The sequence below is a fragment of the Neolamprologus brichardi genome, chromosome 22 (genome assembly GCF_056152115.1).
Source record: "Neolamprologus brichardi isolate AB-2024 chromosome 22, ASM5615211v1, whole genome shotgun sequence".
Taxonomy (NCBI): Eukaryota; Metazoa; Chordata; class Actinopteri; order Cichliformes; family Cichlidae; genus Neolamprologus; species Neolamprologus brichardi.
Window position 1 is genome coordinate 5,333,843 of NC_142124.1, and position 14,022 is coordinate 5,347,864.

The following is a 14,022-nucleotide window of genomic DNA, read 5'->3' on the forward strand; positions in this document are numbered from 1 at the left end:
CTAACATTTTCACCGACATACACTTTCTCTTCTTTCTTTTTTTATAGCCTTATTGGCTTATTTTGATGTCTTCAGACTGAAAGATATTTTTTTCTTATATAAATAAATTGCATTTGAATCAATGTAAATAAAAAAATAAGTAGTGCATGTATTGACATTTTTGGTAAAATCTCACACAACAGATATTTTAAAGTGCTGAACAGTCACACCGGTTGTTTATACCAAATCCTCTTCATGAGGTCCTCTGGTGACCTCTGACTCAATATCATTGTCCTCAGTATCAAGGTCCTCCATGGAGCTGTAGCTTGAGTCTGCATAAGAACTGGACTCCTTAAAGGCAATTGAAAAACCATTAGCACAAAAATGGATTTCTGTACTGTTTAAAGAATACAAGTAATCTATCTATGCAGTATAGTTGCAAATACCCTTCTCCCTTGCAGGTATGACTTCCGGCTTCCAGTTTTCTTCCTCTCTTTGGGTTCCGTGTCCACAAAAGCTACATAATGGATGAGGGTGTGTATTCTGGATGAATGCAACATAAGAATGTTAGACTGTCTCATTGACTACCAAAAGACTGGGATTTGATCTAAGAGGTCACCTGTGGTATAGCATCGCAAGGAACTGGATAATAACCGTAACAGCAAATCCCATAATGAACATGAAGGGAACTGGTTCAACTTTGATAACATCTCCTGTTTTCTGTAACTGAAGGTTTAACTTTGGGATGCTGATGGCAAAGATGCTATTGAAGATCTGGAGGATGAAGGTTGTCACCAGCCAGAATGCATTCAAGATGAAGAAGGAAAAGTTGATCTGTGTGTAACGAGAAAAAGAAAGTAATTTAAGATTAACTGCACTTGTTTTCCTGTAGGAGAAGTACCAAAGTTCATGTTGATAATAATGATACAAAGTAACAGTGCTTTCACCCTGGAATTCTAAAGATGTACAGTATGCCCCTTCTTGATAACACATCCTCCCACACTTACTTTATTTCTCAGCTGTCGCAGCTCACTGGCCATCTTTTTCTGTTTTTCTTTGTCATCAGGTAGAGGTTTAAGATACTCCTTTTGAAGCTCTTCCCAGAATTCCTTTTCCTCCTGGAAAAGACAGAAACGTTTTCAATAGTTGAAACTAAAGAAATGGCAAAAATAGCTTTAAAGGAAAATAACCCACAAACATTCCTATTGCATTTAAATTTTAATTGGCAAGATAAGCATGTGTGTTTGTTAAAGCACAGTAATTACAGTAAGTTCATCATCAGATGTGAGAAGTAACAAATACTATGTCCAAGGTCCAACTGCTGTAAACAAAACGAGCTAACTTCACTCAGAGATGGAGAAAGATAAGAAAGACAGGACAGGGGAGGAAGAAGAGAGGTTAGATTTAAAGGTAAGGTCAGTGGCATTTGATAAAATAGAAGTTCAAAGCTTCTCTCTCTCTATATATATATATATATCTCTATCTCTCTATCACTCTATCTATCTATATATATATATATAAGTTCTCGTGTTTTTAAATTAGATATTGGGTGTGTACATGTTTTTTTGTATTGTGAAACATGAAACAACATACTGAGGAAGACTAACTTTCATTTAAAGACTGGATCTACAGGTTAGCGCAGGATAAACAGATAAGTCGTCTGTACTGTGATGGAGTTAAAGTAAAGAACAGTGTGTGACTGGTGCACAGTGGCGGTGGTTTCATGGTCAGAGTTGGGTTAGATCATTTGTAGCAGAGATTCATATGAGTTTTAGTTAATAAGGCTGAGATCCACTGACTGAATTTCACCTTCATAGCAACTTTATACCATCTAGAAAACAGACAGCATAAACAGTGTACTGTCAGTGTAGAGGTTGGAAATCAGCCAGGAACACTCATGAAACATCTGCTCACACCTGGTTGATTTCAGGCTTGTACAACCACAAAGAGCAGCAGGTCAGCTGATCAGAGACCTGTACACTGGAAAAATCTACCAGAGCTCTCAATTCTTTTCCCCACACTGAGTCATTACAATTAATTTTAGGGTTCCTCACCCTGCTGAATCCAAATGGAGGAACCCTAAAACACCTGTTTAGAGGCAAAGTCACCCTCTACAATGTAGGGATCAGAAGATAAACATATCAATATAAATTTTGTTCTTTTTCTTCAGATTCAAGCTGATCATCATTCATTCATCATTATCATTATGTTGATATAACACAAGGACCAGTTAGCCTTGCACAAAAATAGAAATGTCCTCTAAAGAGCTTTTTTTGTTTCTTACTTTGAGTACATTTCAGACCTGGAACCTGGAGTAAAAAAGTTGAATCTGTACTTCAACTTTTACTGGAGTATTTTTTTAACAGTTTTAGTATTTGTACATACTGCTCATCGTCCTTTTTATAGATGGGAGTAAAGATAAATTCTGGACAGAGATGTAAACAAGGCAAATGAGATAACTGACAACATGTACACACCTGCTCGAGTGAGTCCTCTTGCAATTTCATGTCACTGGACAAATTCTGTAGCACCTCAATCCAGCTTGCTAATAAAAGGATGGCAAAAATCATTAAATCACAGCTGTATGTTTATCTGAATTCAAAAATAAACAAAAAAAACCTCAGAATGAATTTCATGGACTTACTTTGGATGTTGCTGTCTAATTGCCTGAAAGAAAATTTGGGAAAAAATAAAACTAAATATCAGTACATAGGACTGATGTGCTGAAATTATTTTTCCAGCTTCAGAACATACCCCTGTTCTTCTTCTGTGATAGTTATATCCTCCACAATAGTGTTTTGGGGTTCAGGTTCAAGCTGCTCAGGCTCTTGGGCTGTGTTGTCCTGACTCCTACTCAGCTGTTCACCTTGAAATCTCTGGCTGGATTTTTTGCAGCATTTGATCCATGAGACGAGCCATTGGCAGATACTTTTGGCTGCAAACAAAATCATACACGTTTCATAAAACAGAAAAACAATAACATCTGTGAGTGTCATAGAAAAAAGTCGAATATCTCTTACCTTTCTGTGCTCTCGTTTGTGGCTTGAGAGTTGGAGGTGGGGCTGCACCAGCAGCAGGTTTTGTCTCCCTGGTGCCCCAAGACACATTGTTCATGTTAACCATGGAGTAGATGGTGAGCAGAAGGTAGGCGCTGGGGATGCAGATGATGTAGAGAAAGCCATGGAACACCAGAGGAAATTCCTGAGGATGCATTGCTGCAGTGATTAGGTAAAGGATGGCCATGAAGATGATGAAAATGCTGCTGGGTGTCAGGATGGTTTTCTCTTTCAACATTGATCCTGAATAAACAAGACAGGTGTTCAAGCAGGTTTAAGTATTTCTTGTCAAAACATTAAACAAAATCTGAATAACAAAATGCAAAATTTATTATAAGTTAAATCTGATTAAACATAACATACCAATAATAGAAATTGTCACTGTCAACATAAGGAATGCATAACAGAGACTCAAGATTGCTGCAATGGTAATTTGAGTGTCTGACTTGAGCTTGAAACAAAGACCCAGGTAGATGGCTGGAGGTATCACAGATATGACAAGAGCAGCAGCAGAATTGATGTCCAAAACGAAGGTTAAACTACCTGCAAGATATTTGTCATGTTTTAAAGTTGTATCCATTTTTACCTCAAATAACATTTCAGTGGACACAAATTCACATGTGCACAGGTGATTTTGTAAAACACAAAGGTGATACTTGCCTGCAACCAAAAGACAGATGGTGGAGGGTCCCAGGATGGATGAAATCATACCAAACAGCTGGTAAAACATGAATGGTTTGGAAATGGATTTATTCCTTTTGGCAATAATTTCGGTGGAACCCAGCAGATCCACCACATTGGCCATTGTTGAAGGCCCCCATCGCCGGCGCTGAAAATAGTTATGTTAGGGCTTATTTGCTAATAGCACAAGCAATGTATGGATAGGTGAATAAATTCTATTAAACTTGGAGTAAAAAAGGAGACTGAGGCGTTATCTTTTTTTTATAACAACACAACACCAAATGCAGTATCGTTAGAAAGGTTTTCACCTGGTTGTAGAGTTCCTTGAAGTCCATCGGTGCATTGGTGTAGGCATCAGATGCTGCATTGTACTCCACTCTCCATCCCTGCTTAAGTAGCAGAGTACATAACCAGCGGTCTTCACCTGTGGTTACAAAATATATATGAATATATGTGTGTGTGTAAATAAAGGGCCACTAGAACAAGAAGGCATCGGTGGGCAATAAATGGGAAATGGGAAATGGCCTGTATTTGTATAGCGCTTTTACTAGTCCCCCCTAGGGACCCCAAAGCGCTTTATACACCCAGTCATCCACCCATTCACACACACATTCACACACTGGTGGAGGCAAGCTACAGTTGTAGCCACAGCTGCCCTGGGGTAGACTGACAGAAGTGAGGCTGCCATATCGCGCCATCGGCCCTTCTGGCCAACACCAGTAGGCGGTAGGTGAAGTGTCTTGCCCAAGGACACAACGACCGAGACTGTCCGAGCCGGGGCTCGAACCGGCAACCTTCCGATTACAAGGCGAACTCCCAACTCTTGAGCCTCGATCGCCCCACAATAGACGAAAATAGGGCGCTGTTGGAATGCTACTATGCAAGTAACCCCGGCGGAAGAGGTTACATGAATGGGATGAGGGACCTATGGAATCTTTGAGCTACTAGTTTGTTTGCCGTCAATGTGGATGTTGGGTATCAGTAGGGACTGCTCTCACAGCTATTGACGAGGTACAACACACATACTAGGGGGAGCCAGGATGACAGGTCAGGGGGGAGATATCATCACTCTCAAGTGCGATAGAAGAAGGATCGCGAGATCTGAGGAACTGATTGAAGACAGAATCAGAAGTGTTCCTTCTTCCTGATGTTGCCAACATTCGATATCACTACGTCTATCACTACAGGTGTCTTTTCTGCTTATCTACCACCCCTATGTCCAGTTGGTTAACCACCACCATTTTGTCGGTCTGTATCTGGAAGTCCCACAGGATCTTAGCTTGGTCATAGGGCTCTCATCCTATTAATGTACCCTTTCCTCTTACTTGCGTAGTAGCATTCCAACAGTGCCCTGTTTTCGTCTCTTGCACACCGATGCAGTCTTATTCTAATAGCCCACTTCTCATCAAGGTGCCAAACTTGAAGGCCAGACTGCCAGTGGCGACAGTGGAATAAAAAATATATACAAAAATATTAGAGTGGTCTTTAAACTGTTTGATTATTTACCTTGGTCATACTGGATGTAGTGACTGGCCTCTGTGGACTTGGTAGAATATGTCTTCATCACATTGTCATCCATTAGGGCCTCTGCTCTGAATAGACTGAAGCAGCCAGGGCTGCACAGCACGCAGCCAATCATGTGCTCAGCTGTCTTCTGCAGCCAGTGACTAACAGCATACTCAAACTTTTGGAACCAAACAACAGGACCTGCAAAGGAAATACAAAGTTACTTTTAACTCTCTACAATGTCTACTGCTTTCAGCTGGGTATTTTAGTTCTTCTAGTTCTGTGTGCCTGCTGATTGAGTCCATTGTTTTGGGATTTTTTGGGCTCTAAAAAGCCAACTCTGAAAATAAACCTGTAAAGTGGAGTTGAAAGCATGCAGTAAATTAAATTGATGGAGTTGGGCCGTGCGAGTTTTTCTTTTTGTTCGTTTTATTTTTTCAACTAATTTCCACCTTTCAGTGACTAAAATAAATAAATAAATGCATCATTAGCAGTGATGGGAATAACGGCGTTACAAGTAACGGCGTTACAAGTAACGGCGTTACAAGTAACGGCATTACAAGTAACGGCGTTACTAACGGCGTTACTAACGGCGTTACTAACGGCGTTACTTTTTTCAGTAACAAGTAATCTAACCAATTACTATTCCTATCGTTACAACGCCGTTACAGTTACTAACAAGAAAATGCGGTCCGTTACTATTTTTCAACAAACAGGCGGTTGAAGCTGCGTTCAGCTTACCACATCTTATATCAGTTGCACGGAAGTAGCTGTAAGTAATCTGGAGGCTACAGCTTTAAGCAGCTGCGCGCGCTCCCGCGGACGGTAATCACGATCACTGTCTAGCTGTCGTGCTAGACAGTGATCGTGCTCCCTTAGCTCCAGGTGTTGTCCTGGAGCTAAGGGAGCAAAACAATAGCACGGGTGCTGCTGTTTGACTGAGGAAGAATAAAGTAGTCGTGGTAAGCCAATCACACTTCCACTTAAAGACAAAGCAACAACAGTCATGATAAACAATATATACCCGGCGTTTTTTCATCAATAGTTTCGTCACGTTTGGTGTCTAAGGACAGCGCTAGCAAGCACTCTCTGCTTATGAGAGAAAAAAACAAAACAAAACAAAAAACAGGGGAAGTTTTAGGAGTGACGGCGAGAGAGAGCGAGTTTTGAGATGTGAGAGATTTGTGACGTTTAGCGTGTTTGGAGTGTGTAGTTAATGTGTTGTCTTGTGTAGTTAGTGTGTAGTGTTGTGGATAGTTTTGTGTTGTGTGTCAGAACTATGAGGTGACTGCTGTCTCCAGGTAGAAACAGGAGTGATACACCTGCTGCTGTCAGACCTGCAGGTATCAGGCTGTGATGTTCTCCTTTATAGTGGACAGAAATTATTTTTTTGGAGTGGCACAAATAATTTGTGTGGCATCTTATTGAAGAACAGCTGATTGTTCTGTAAATAGTTTGAAATGGTGATTTAAAAAACGGGGTAAAAGGTAAATGGCTGCAAATAACTTTGTTGTTTGCAAAACTTGTGCATAGGATTTTAAAATTGACAATTTATATTTGCATTAAATTTATGAAATATGATTCATTAAACATGTTTGTGGTTGTTAAAGTAAAAAATAAAACTTGATCTGATTTTATGGTTTTTGTCTGATTTTAGATCAATTGTGTTAAGTATGTCAAAATGAAAACATGACTGGAAATTCAGACACGCGAGGTTGTGCTGAAAAGAATGATACCAAAGTAAATAGTTTTAAAGGTAAAATGTGGAGGGAAAATCAAAAGTAGTTAAAAATGGCCAATTATACTCTGGACCCCAGAGGGTTAAACATTTTTTTTAAAGCAACGCAATAGTTACTTTTCAAGTAATTAATTACTTCTAGAATATTGTAACTCTGTTACTAACTCAGTTGCTTTTTTGAAGAAGTAACTATTAACTATAATTAATTACTTTTTCAAACTAACTTGTCCAACACTGATCATTAGTAACTGCTGTGAGATTAGTATTCCTCTGCAATAATGAGTGTTACCATTAGGCGGTGTTGTGATCCATCCTTTTAGTTGCGTTGAACATGAGCTGTGGTGTGTGTACAGACATAACTAAACTGATGAGACAAGAATTTTCGTCATTGTCACTACTGGATGTAATTCCATGGAAACATGGTGTTGTATGCTCAGTATTAAGCACTGCAGATTAAAGCATCAATGTGCATTTTGCATCCAAGAATTCTCTATGCTAAGAAACTATCTTGGGGCCCAGACGACAGAAGCTTGTTGTATGCATGATATTGTGCACAATTACATTTTATCTCCACCTCTTTGCTTTTTTATAAAAACAAGATGTACCTCATCTAACTGCTGGCCCAAACGGGTGATTTTGCATTCATGTTCTCAATGAACATGTCACTTAAGATATCGATAATTATTAGTTGTTGGAATGATGGCAGCCATTCAGAAATTATTAACATGTCTTCCAATCCAAATCTTTATAAAGTCCCAATGACATCTTACTCATATGTTTTTTTTTTTTTATTTTGTTACTATGTGCAAACCTGATCCAGTGGGGTGAATCCTGCCACATGCTGCACCAACGCGAGGGTACATTCTGAGACGGTCGATGAGCAACACCACAGAAGCAGGCTGGAAGTCAGTGTCCCCATCCAAAGCCAGGACGTAGGTGTTGTGCTTCTCTTTCTGGAGAAACATATACAATTTGCTTTGTTTGACCCTGAAGCTTTGGTTGTTTTTTATGCACCATGACAGTTGTTAGCAAGCATGTTTGAGCAAATCAGAAACTTTCTCTTTCATCTTACCTGAGCTTGTTTTTTTAGCTCGTGCTCATCCTCTCCCCTCTTCCAACGAATGTAATATTTGCTCATGAGTTTCCAGCCCAGGAGATAGTACAAATACATGATCTACAAAAAAACATAAATAATAATTAAAAATCCAATCTTTTTTACAACTCAAGACTTCAGATGATCTACATTACATGTTGCAGTTAATCATTTTCCCACCTGAGACCATCTCTTTTTGTGACGGATGCGTTCTTTATCCTTGAAGTGAACCACAATGTTGTTCCCTTGAGGCATGTTGATAAAAAGACGACCTCCATATGGCGTCTGTATGATTTTCTGATCAGGGACTTGTTGCTGCTTTCTGAAGAACTTTTGATCAACGTTGTTGAAGATGCTGATGATAGTCAGTAAGAAAAAATGTCTCTAAATTAATAGAGATTATAGTCCAGGATGGTAAAATCAATCCTGGACCTAAATGCATTAATAGCAGACTGCATGTAAACATACCCATAAACCTCTTTAATAACTTCTACAAGGTTCTTGGCATATTCATTCAGATGGCGACTCCCCTCAACATGTTCAAATGCGTCATCAAAGTAGATATGAGCTTCAAAAGTGAAATCATTGAACTTCGGGTCCTCCTTTGGTCTGTATTTGTCCAGTCTGTAAGGAAAAGCATGAACAGGAAGTGTGGGGAAATCCACAGCAAGAAAGTAAATTTTTATGATTTTAATACAGTAAACTGGCGTGGCCAAAGACACATATTTTTCACATTATTTTTGAGTGTAACATTGGTACTTTTCACTGTTGTTGGTTTTTCTTTAACTAAATTAAACCCTAATTAAATTTCAGATGCTCTTAATGATAAACTTTTAGTTTTTTTCACATTTTATTTGCTTTAAGGAATAACTGAATTTTCCATGTGGAGAGGGGAAGTCCAGAACATAGTAGTAACTCATTAAAGATTGAAGTTAGAGGAATAGCAAGATTTTTTTTTTCACAGAATCAGTGAGACTCACCTGAATATTGATATTATAATGTTCATCATCTCCTCGTAGGTCTCGTGCCACATGGTCGCACACAGATACACCATGACTGGTTCAAAATACCTACGTCTTCACATAAAATATTTATATGTGTATATTTAAAATGCATTGCATATTTGTAGTTTGAAGAATTGACAGTATCATAAAATATTGCCTATACCTAGTCACAACTTATAAAAACACCATGTCCAAACACACCTAAATGAACCACAGAAGCACAATGAAAGAACAATGGTACACACACTTACTTTTTCATCCTTTCTTTGGTCTGGATGTCAAATCGGATGTTGAGGAGGAGCGACTGCTCGATAAAGGCTCCCTCATACAACCTCCTCATGAACAGGTCTTGAGTCCTCTCTATTCGGTGCACATTGAGCTTCCAGAGATGTAGGGTTACCAACACAAAGCCAATCCACCAGCACACTGCTGAACCTGAAGGAAGGTAAGGAAAATATTATTCATTGAACACTTTTTTTTATCAATAAATATGCTGATAATTTATAACACTCTATTTTATTACCTGTGAGTATGCCAATGTCAGCTATCTTGGACATGTCAAGGAAGCACAGAGTGTATGTAACATCCAGCACCAGATGTGGAAACACACTGTCATTCAGGCTTTGATTCCTTCCATCCACAGCCACCTTACAGTAGTCTGTGAAGTTGATGTTTGTAGTCCCATTCAGGCTTGTTCTGTAGTCCTGATAGTAAACAATAACTGGAATGACCAGCAGAGCCAAAACAGCTAGAGAGGCCAGGTATAGAGGAAGGATGAAGCATCGCCGCAAAGCATGCATCTTGCAGGCTACCAAGGCAAACCAGTGGCAGAGTGCTGAGGAGACCAGCTGGACCCCAATGATGATGGCTATAATTCTTGTCTCATGGCTCGGGATGGAGGTCAGAATGCTCCAGTCCATTTTGGCTAGAGGGACGTAGGCCCCAACTACACACGCAGTCACAACGATCCTCATGAGGCTGGAGAGAATGTGCAGTATGTTCTGGCACTCTTTTATGTCATTGCAAAGGTTCTCGAGGAAGGTGGGGCTGCTGTTCGCTGAGATTGTTTTTTTCAAGTAGTTTTCCCACCAGTTGAAAGACACCAAAATAGACCCTCCAACAGCTAACCCCACCCAGATGATCATGTTGTTATCAGAAGGATTCTTTGTAATATATAACAGAAGAAACAGGACATAACCAATCAAAATAAAGATGAAACCAAAGATGCAAGGCAGCACGAAGTGTTTCGTTTGTTTGGCAGAACACTGAGCGATCAGCTGTAGGATTGCAGAGATGACAGCTACTCCGTTGAATATCGTCACATTGGTCACAATGTCCAAGTGTGGCATCGCCACGATGGTGAGAATTGATGCACCTGCAGAAACCAGAAACTCAAAAAACAGAACCTAAAGAAGAAGCAGAAGATGATTACATTTTAAAGCATGATGAGAAAAAAAGTTAAAATCTGCAGACTTTCTGTTTTTAGCATCAAAGTTTTCTTACTAGGGCTGCAGTTGTTTTTCTGGGCACCTTTGATGTTTTATAACATGATTTCCAGATGCTTTTGAGGAATAGAAATACACTGGAGGCGATGAGAGAGCAGCCGATACACAGCAGTGCAACGGGTTTCTGTTCAGGAGGGAGAGTCTTTGTGCCTTCATTGGACAACGTGATTAGGAGGAGAAAAGACGTCTGTAAGAGAGGAAAAGAAATCTCTGAATATGTCAGTTATTAGTGACACTATTTTTTGGCAAGGGAAAATCAACAACTGCTCTGTGTGATTGATTCCTTAGAATAAGTATAAATATTAATATCTATCTTTTTAGCTGCAGCAGAATAAATATCACATATGTTAAAAAATGTCCAAAAAACAACAAACCTTGCTACATAATGCCGATCCAAACACAATAACAGTTACAGCAAACAGACAAATGATCTTCAGCAATTTGATCATTTTCCATGGTGTCTGTTCATCTTCAATGATTGGGACTTCTTGACAGGTGTCCCACGGCCTCCTGAATGAAGAGACAAAAAGTCAAAGTCTGACGTAGAAAGGCATGTAAAGAGCATAGTTAAGTGTAAATTATTGAGCCTGATAAAATGTATTAAACTTGTTAAATAATGTCAAATGATAAAATTTAAATTTCCTAAATGGCACACATATGTCTTACTATTTCTGTGTTATGGCTAATGGGTTTTACTAGTTTTTCCAGTAAAACATGGAAATTAAAATATAAAAATTACATTTCTTTACAGATCACACTTACTTTGGTAAATCTCTTTGATCCTCCATGATTAATACAGCAAATGAATGTCTCTGTTTGGAAGCACTATATAGCGGTTTAGGTATGAGTCATCATGTAGCCACTCCCACATGTAAGGGAAATACCTGATTGCAGCAGGTGAAGAGAAATATGAACAAACAGGATCCAGAAAAACTGAAACTAACTGCATATTTTCATGTTTAGTGCATAATATTTAGTAGGATATTAAGAGTCTTTAACTATCTGTACATAATGTATGGGACATGCAGGAAACAAATATAGGTTTTTTCTTCTGTTCTTAGGACTTCTGTCCCACAAAAACAAAGGTTCCATCCTCTAAGAAATATATGTTGATTAAATTTTCTGCCAGTCTCCAAATATTTAACTTATGAATTCTTTTTTTTAATTCTTTATTTTATTTATGCGTTAGAGCAGGGGTTGGGGAACTCCAGATCTCAAGGGCCAGTGTCCTGCAGATATCACCCTGGCTCAACATACAAATGGGTCAAACGTCAAATGATTAGTTCATTACCAGGCCTCTGGAGAACTTCAAGACATGTTGAGGGCTGAGGAGGTAATTTAGCCATTTAAATCAGCTGTGTTGGATCAAGGACACATCTAAAACCTGCAGGACACCGGCTCTTGAGGCCTGGAGTTCCCCAGCTTAATCTTTGTAGCTTTAAGTGTTGCTGTGCATTTACTGTACATGCAGAGTTACATTTATGTGGATAGTCGATGTGGATAAGTACATATCTTAGTAAGCTTAACAAGCCATTTCATCTTGGATTAAACTAAATAATAAGTAAAAACAGTAACAGCATCCTGTTGTTGATACTTTGTGCTAAACAACAGCTCAAGAAGAGCACATCATAATGTTTCTTACTTTTTGTTTTGTGAACAATTGCCTCAGTATTTTTGCTCCACTGTATAGCACAAAAAGCACAAGTGTCCATTATTATTATTATTATTATTATTTTTTTTTAAATGTATCTTCATGGTGTTATACATTTTTTCTCCCTCATCTGTATTTATGAGTCATTGATGTCGGACCAAAACTCCAGAGAATAATGTGTCACTGCATTTATGTAGAAATAGCTTTTCATCTGTGTGGAACTCTTGACAATTGTAACTAAGTATGGCACATGCTCAAACTTTGAGTGCTGAAATGCACACCCATTACAAAGAACAACATCTTTTCAGAATGTAGGTGTGAGCGGTTTTACAAGGAAATTTAACAATACACTTGAAAGAACACTAGTTGTCCCGTAAGTATCATTCAAAGTAGGATGTCTATGTGCTATTCAGATAGTGTTAAACTCGCCATAAACTAAGCCTCATAAAGTATTGCAGACTGAAAGAGAAAATTAACTATATTATAAATAACTGAGATTATATTTTTTAAAGAGCTTTATTGCTGACAGAGCAAACTGTGATTTGTGTATACGTGTGTTTGCCTACCATAGCAGGAACCACAAAAGGGATTTAAAGGGTTTTGCCCCCATCCAAAGCCAGGATGTAGGTGTTGTGCTTCTCTTTCTGAAGTATGCTTGTTTTTATTGTCTTTCATGTTGACAGATGTTATCAATATTCTGTCATCAATGTAAGATTTATTCATGAAATGTTTATAGGTTTATAGTCATTACAAAATGAAGGCCAAGTTTAAAATGGTCCTGTTGCCATGTGGTTTGTCGGGTGAAAAGGGAGGATAAAAACATCAAGTTCACCAGGGAAGACACAAAGGATGACTGTTTGCCTTTCCTGGACTGCGCTGTGCACATTGAAGAGAATGGCAACCTCAACATCGAAGTTTACCGGAAGCCCACACACACGGACCAGTACCTCCTGTTTGACTCCCATCACCCTCTGGAACACAAACTTGGAGTAATTAGGACCCTACACCACCGGGCAGAACATGTTCCCTCTAAGCCTGAGGGGAAAAAGAAGGAACACACACATGAACACACACACTCAAAACGTGCGGCTATCCTAAATGGGCGTTCTTAAAGTCAGCAAAGAGGCACAGAAAAGAAGATCAGACACCAGTGAGGGAGGATAAGAAGGACAGACGCAACAACATTGTCATCCCCTATGTAGCCGGTGTATCAGAGAAACTCAGGAGGGTTTTCTCCAAGCATGACATCCCGGTGTACTTCAGACCCAGCAACACACTCAGACAAAAACTGGTTCACCTGAAAGACAAAACGCCAAAACACAGACTTAACAATGTGGTGTATGCCGTACAGTGCAGCGAGGAATGCCCAGACCTCTACATTGGAGAGACCAAACAGCCACTTCACAAGCGCATGGCACAACACAGAAGAGCCACCTCCACAGGACAAGACTCAGCTGTCCATCTGCATCTAAAGGTCAAAGGTCACTCTTTCGAGGATGCCAATGTTCACATTTTGGACAGAGAGGACAGATGGTTTGAAAGAGGAGTGAAAGAAGCATCTATGTCCACTGTGAGCGACCATCTTTGAACAGAGGCGGTGGTTTACGACACCAACTGTCTGCCATCTATAATCCAGTTTTGAGATCCCTTCCCAGACGCCTTAACGCCCACTCACATCCTGCGCCATCTGACCTCAGGAATTCGCATGATAAGGTGGGGCCAGGGTTCAAAATAAACTCACCCGAAACTCTGGCTGATTGGGACTCACACCCAGTTCCACACAGGCGATTAGAGGATCATCAGGGGGTC

The 14,022-nt window shown here is 39.5% G+C and overlaps 1 protein-coding gene across 1 annotated transcript; it reads right to left on the minus strand.

The window, feature by feature from the left end:
- Positions 1-216: 216 nt before the first annotated feature.
- On the minus strand, positions 217-11,350 carry LOC148096626 (chitin synthase chs-2-like). The gene is made up of 22 exons (XM_087835318.1): positions 11,325-11,350; positions 10,937-11,072; positions 10,561-10,749; positions 9,581-10,463; positions 9,309-9,492; positions 9,034-9,129; positions 8,522-8,677; positions 8,234-8,408; positions 8,033-8,134; positions 7,772-7,913; positions 5,223-5,423; positions 4,025-4,140; positions 3,692-3,864; positions 3,399-3,574; positions 3,000-3,278; positions 2,734-2,914; positions 2,624-2,646; positions 2,457-2,524; positions 987-1,097; positions 599-813; positions 426-522; positions 217-330 (listed from the first exon to the last, which is right to left on the minus strand). Exons 1-22 carry the CDS (start codon positions 11,348-11,350, stop codon positions 217-219), a joined length of 3,843 nt encoding a protein of 1,280 aa, XP_087691444.1.
- Positions 11,351-14,022: the final 2,672 nt, after the last annotated feature.

Coding starts and splice junctions, on each gene's coding strand:
- LOC148096626 (XM_087835318.1), bottom strand. CDS start 11,350: ATGGAGGATCAAAGAGATTTACCAAA. Junction 10,750..10,936: donor GATCGGCATTATGTAGCAAG/GTTTGTTGTTTT, acceptor CCTCTCTTACAG/ACGTCTTTTCTCCTCCTAAT. Junction 2,647..2,733: donor ATCACAGAAGAAGAACAGGG/GTATGTTCTGAA, acceptor ATTTTCTTTCAG/GCAATTAGACAGCAACATCC.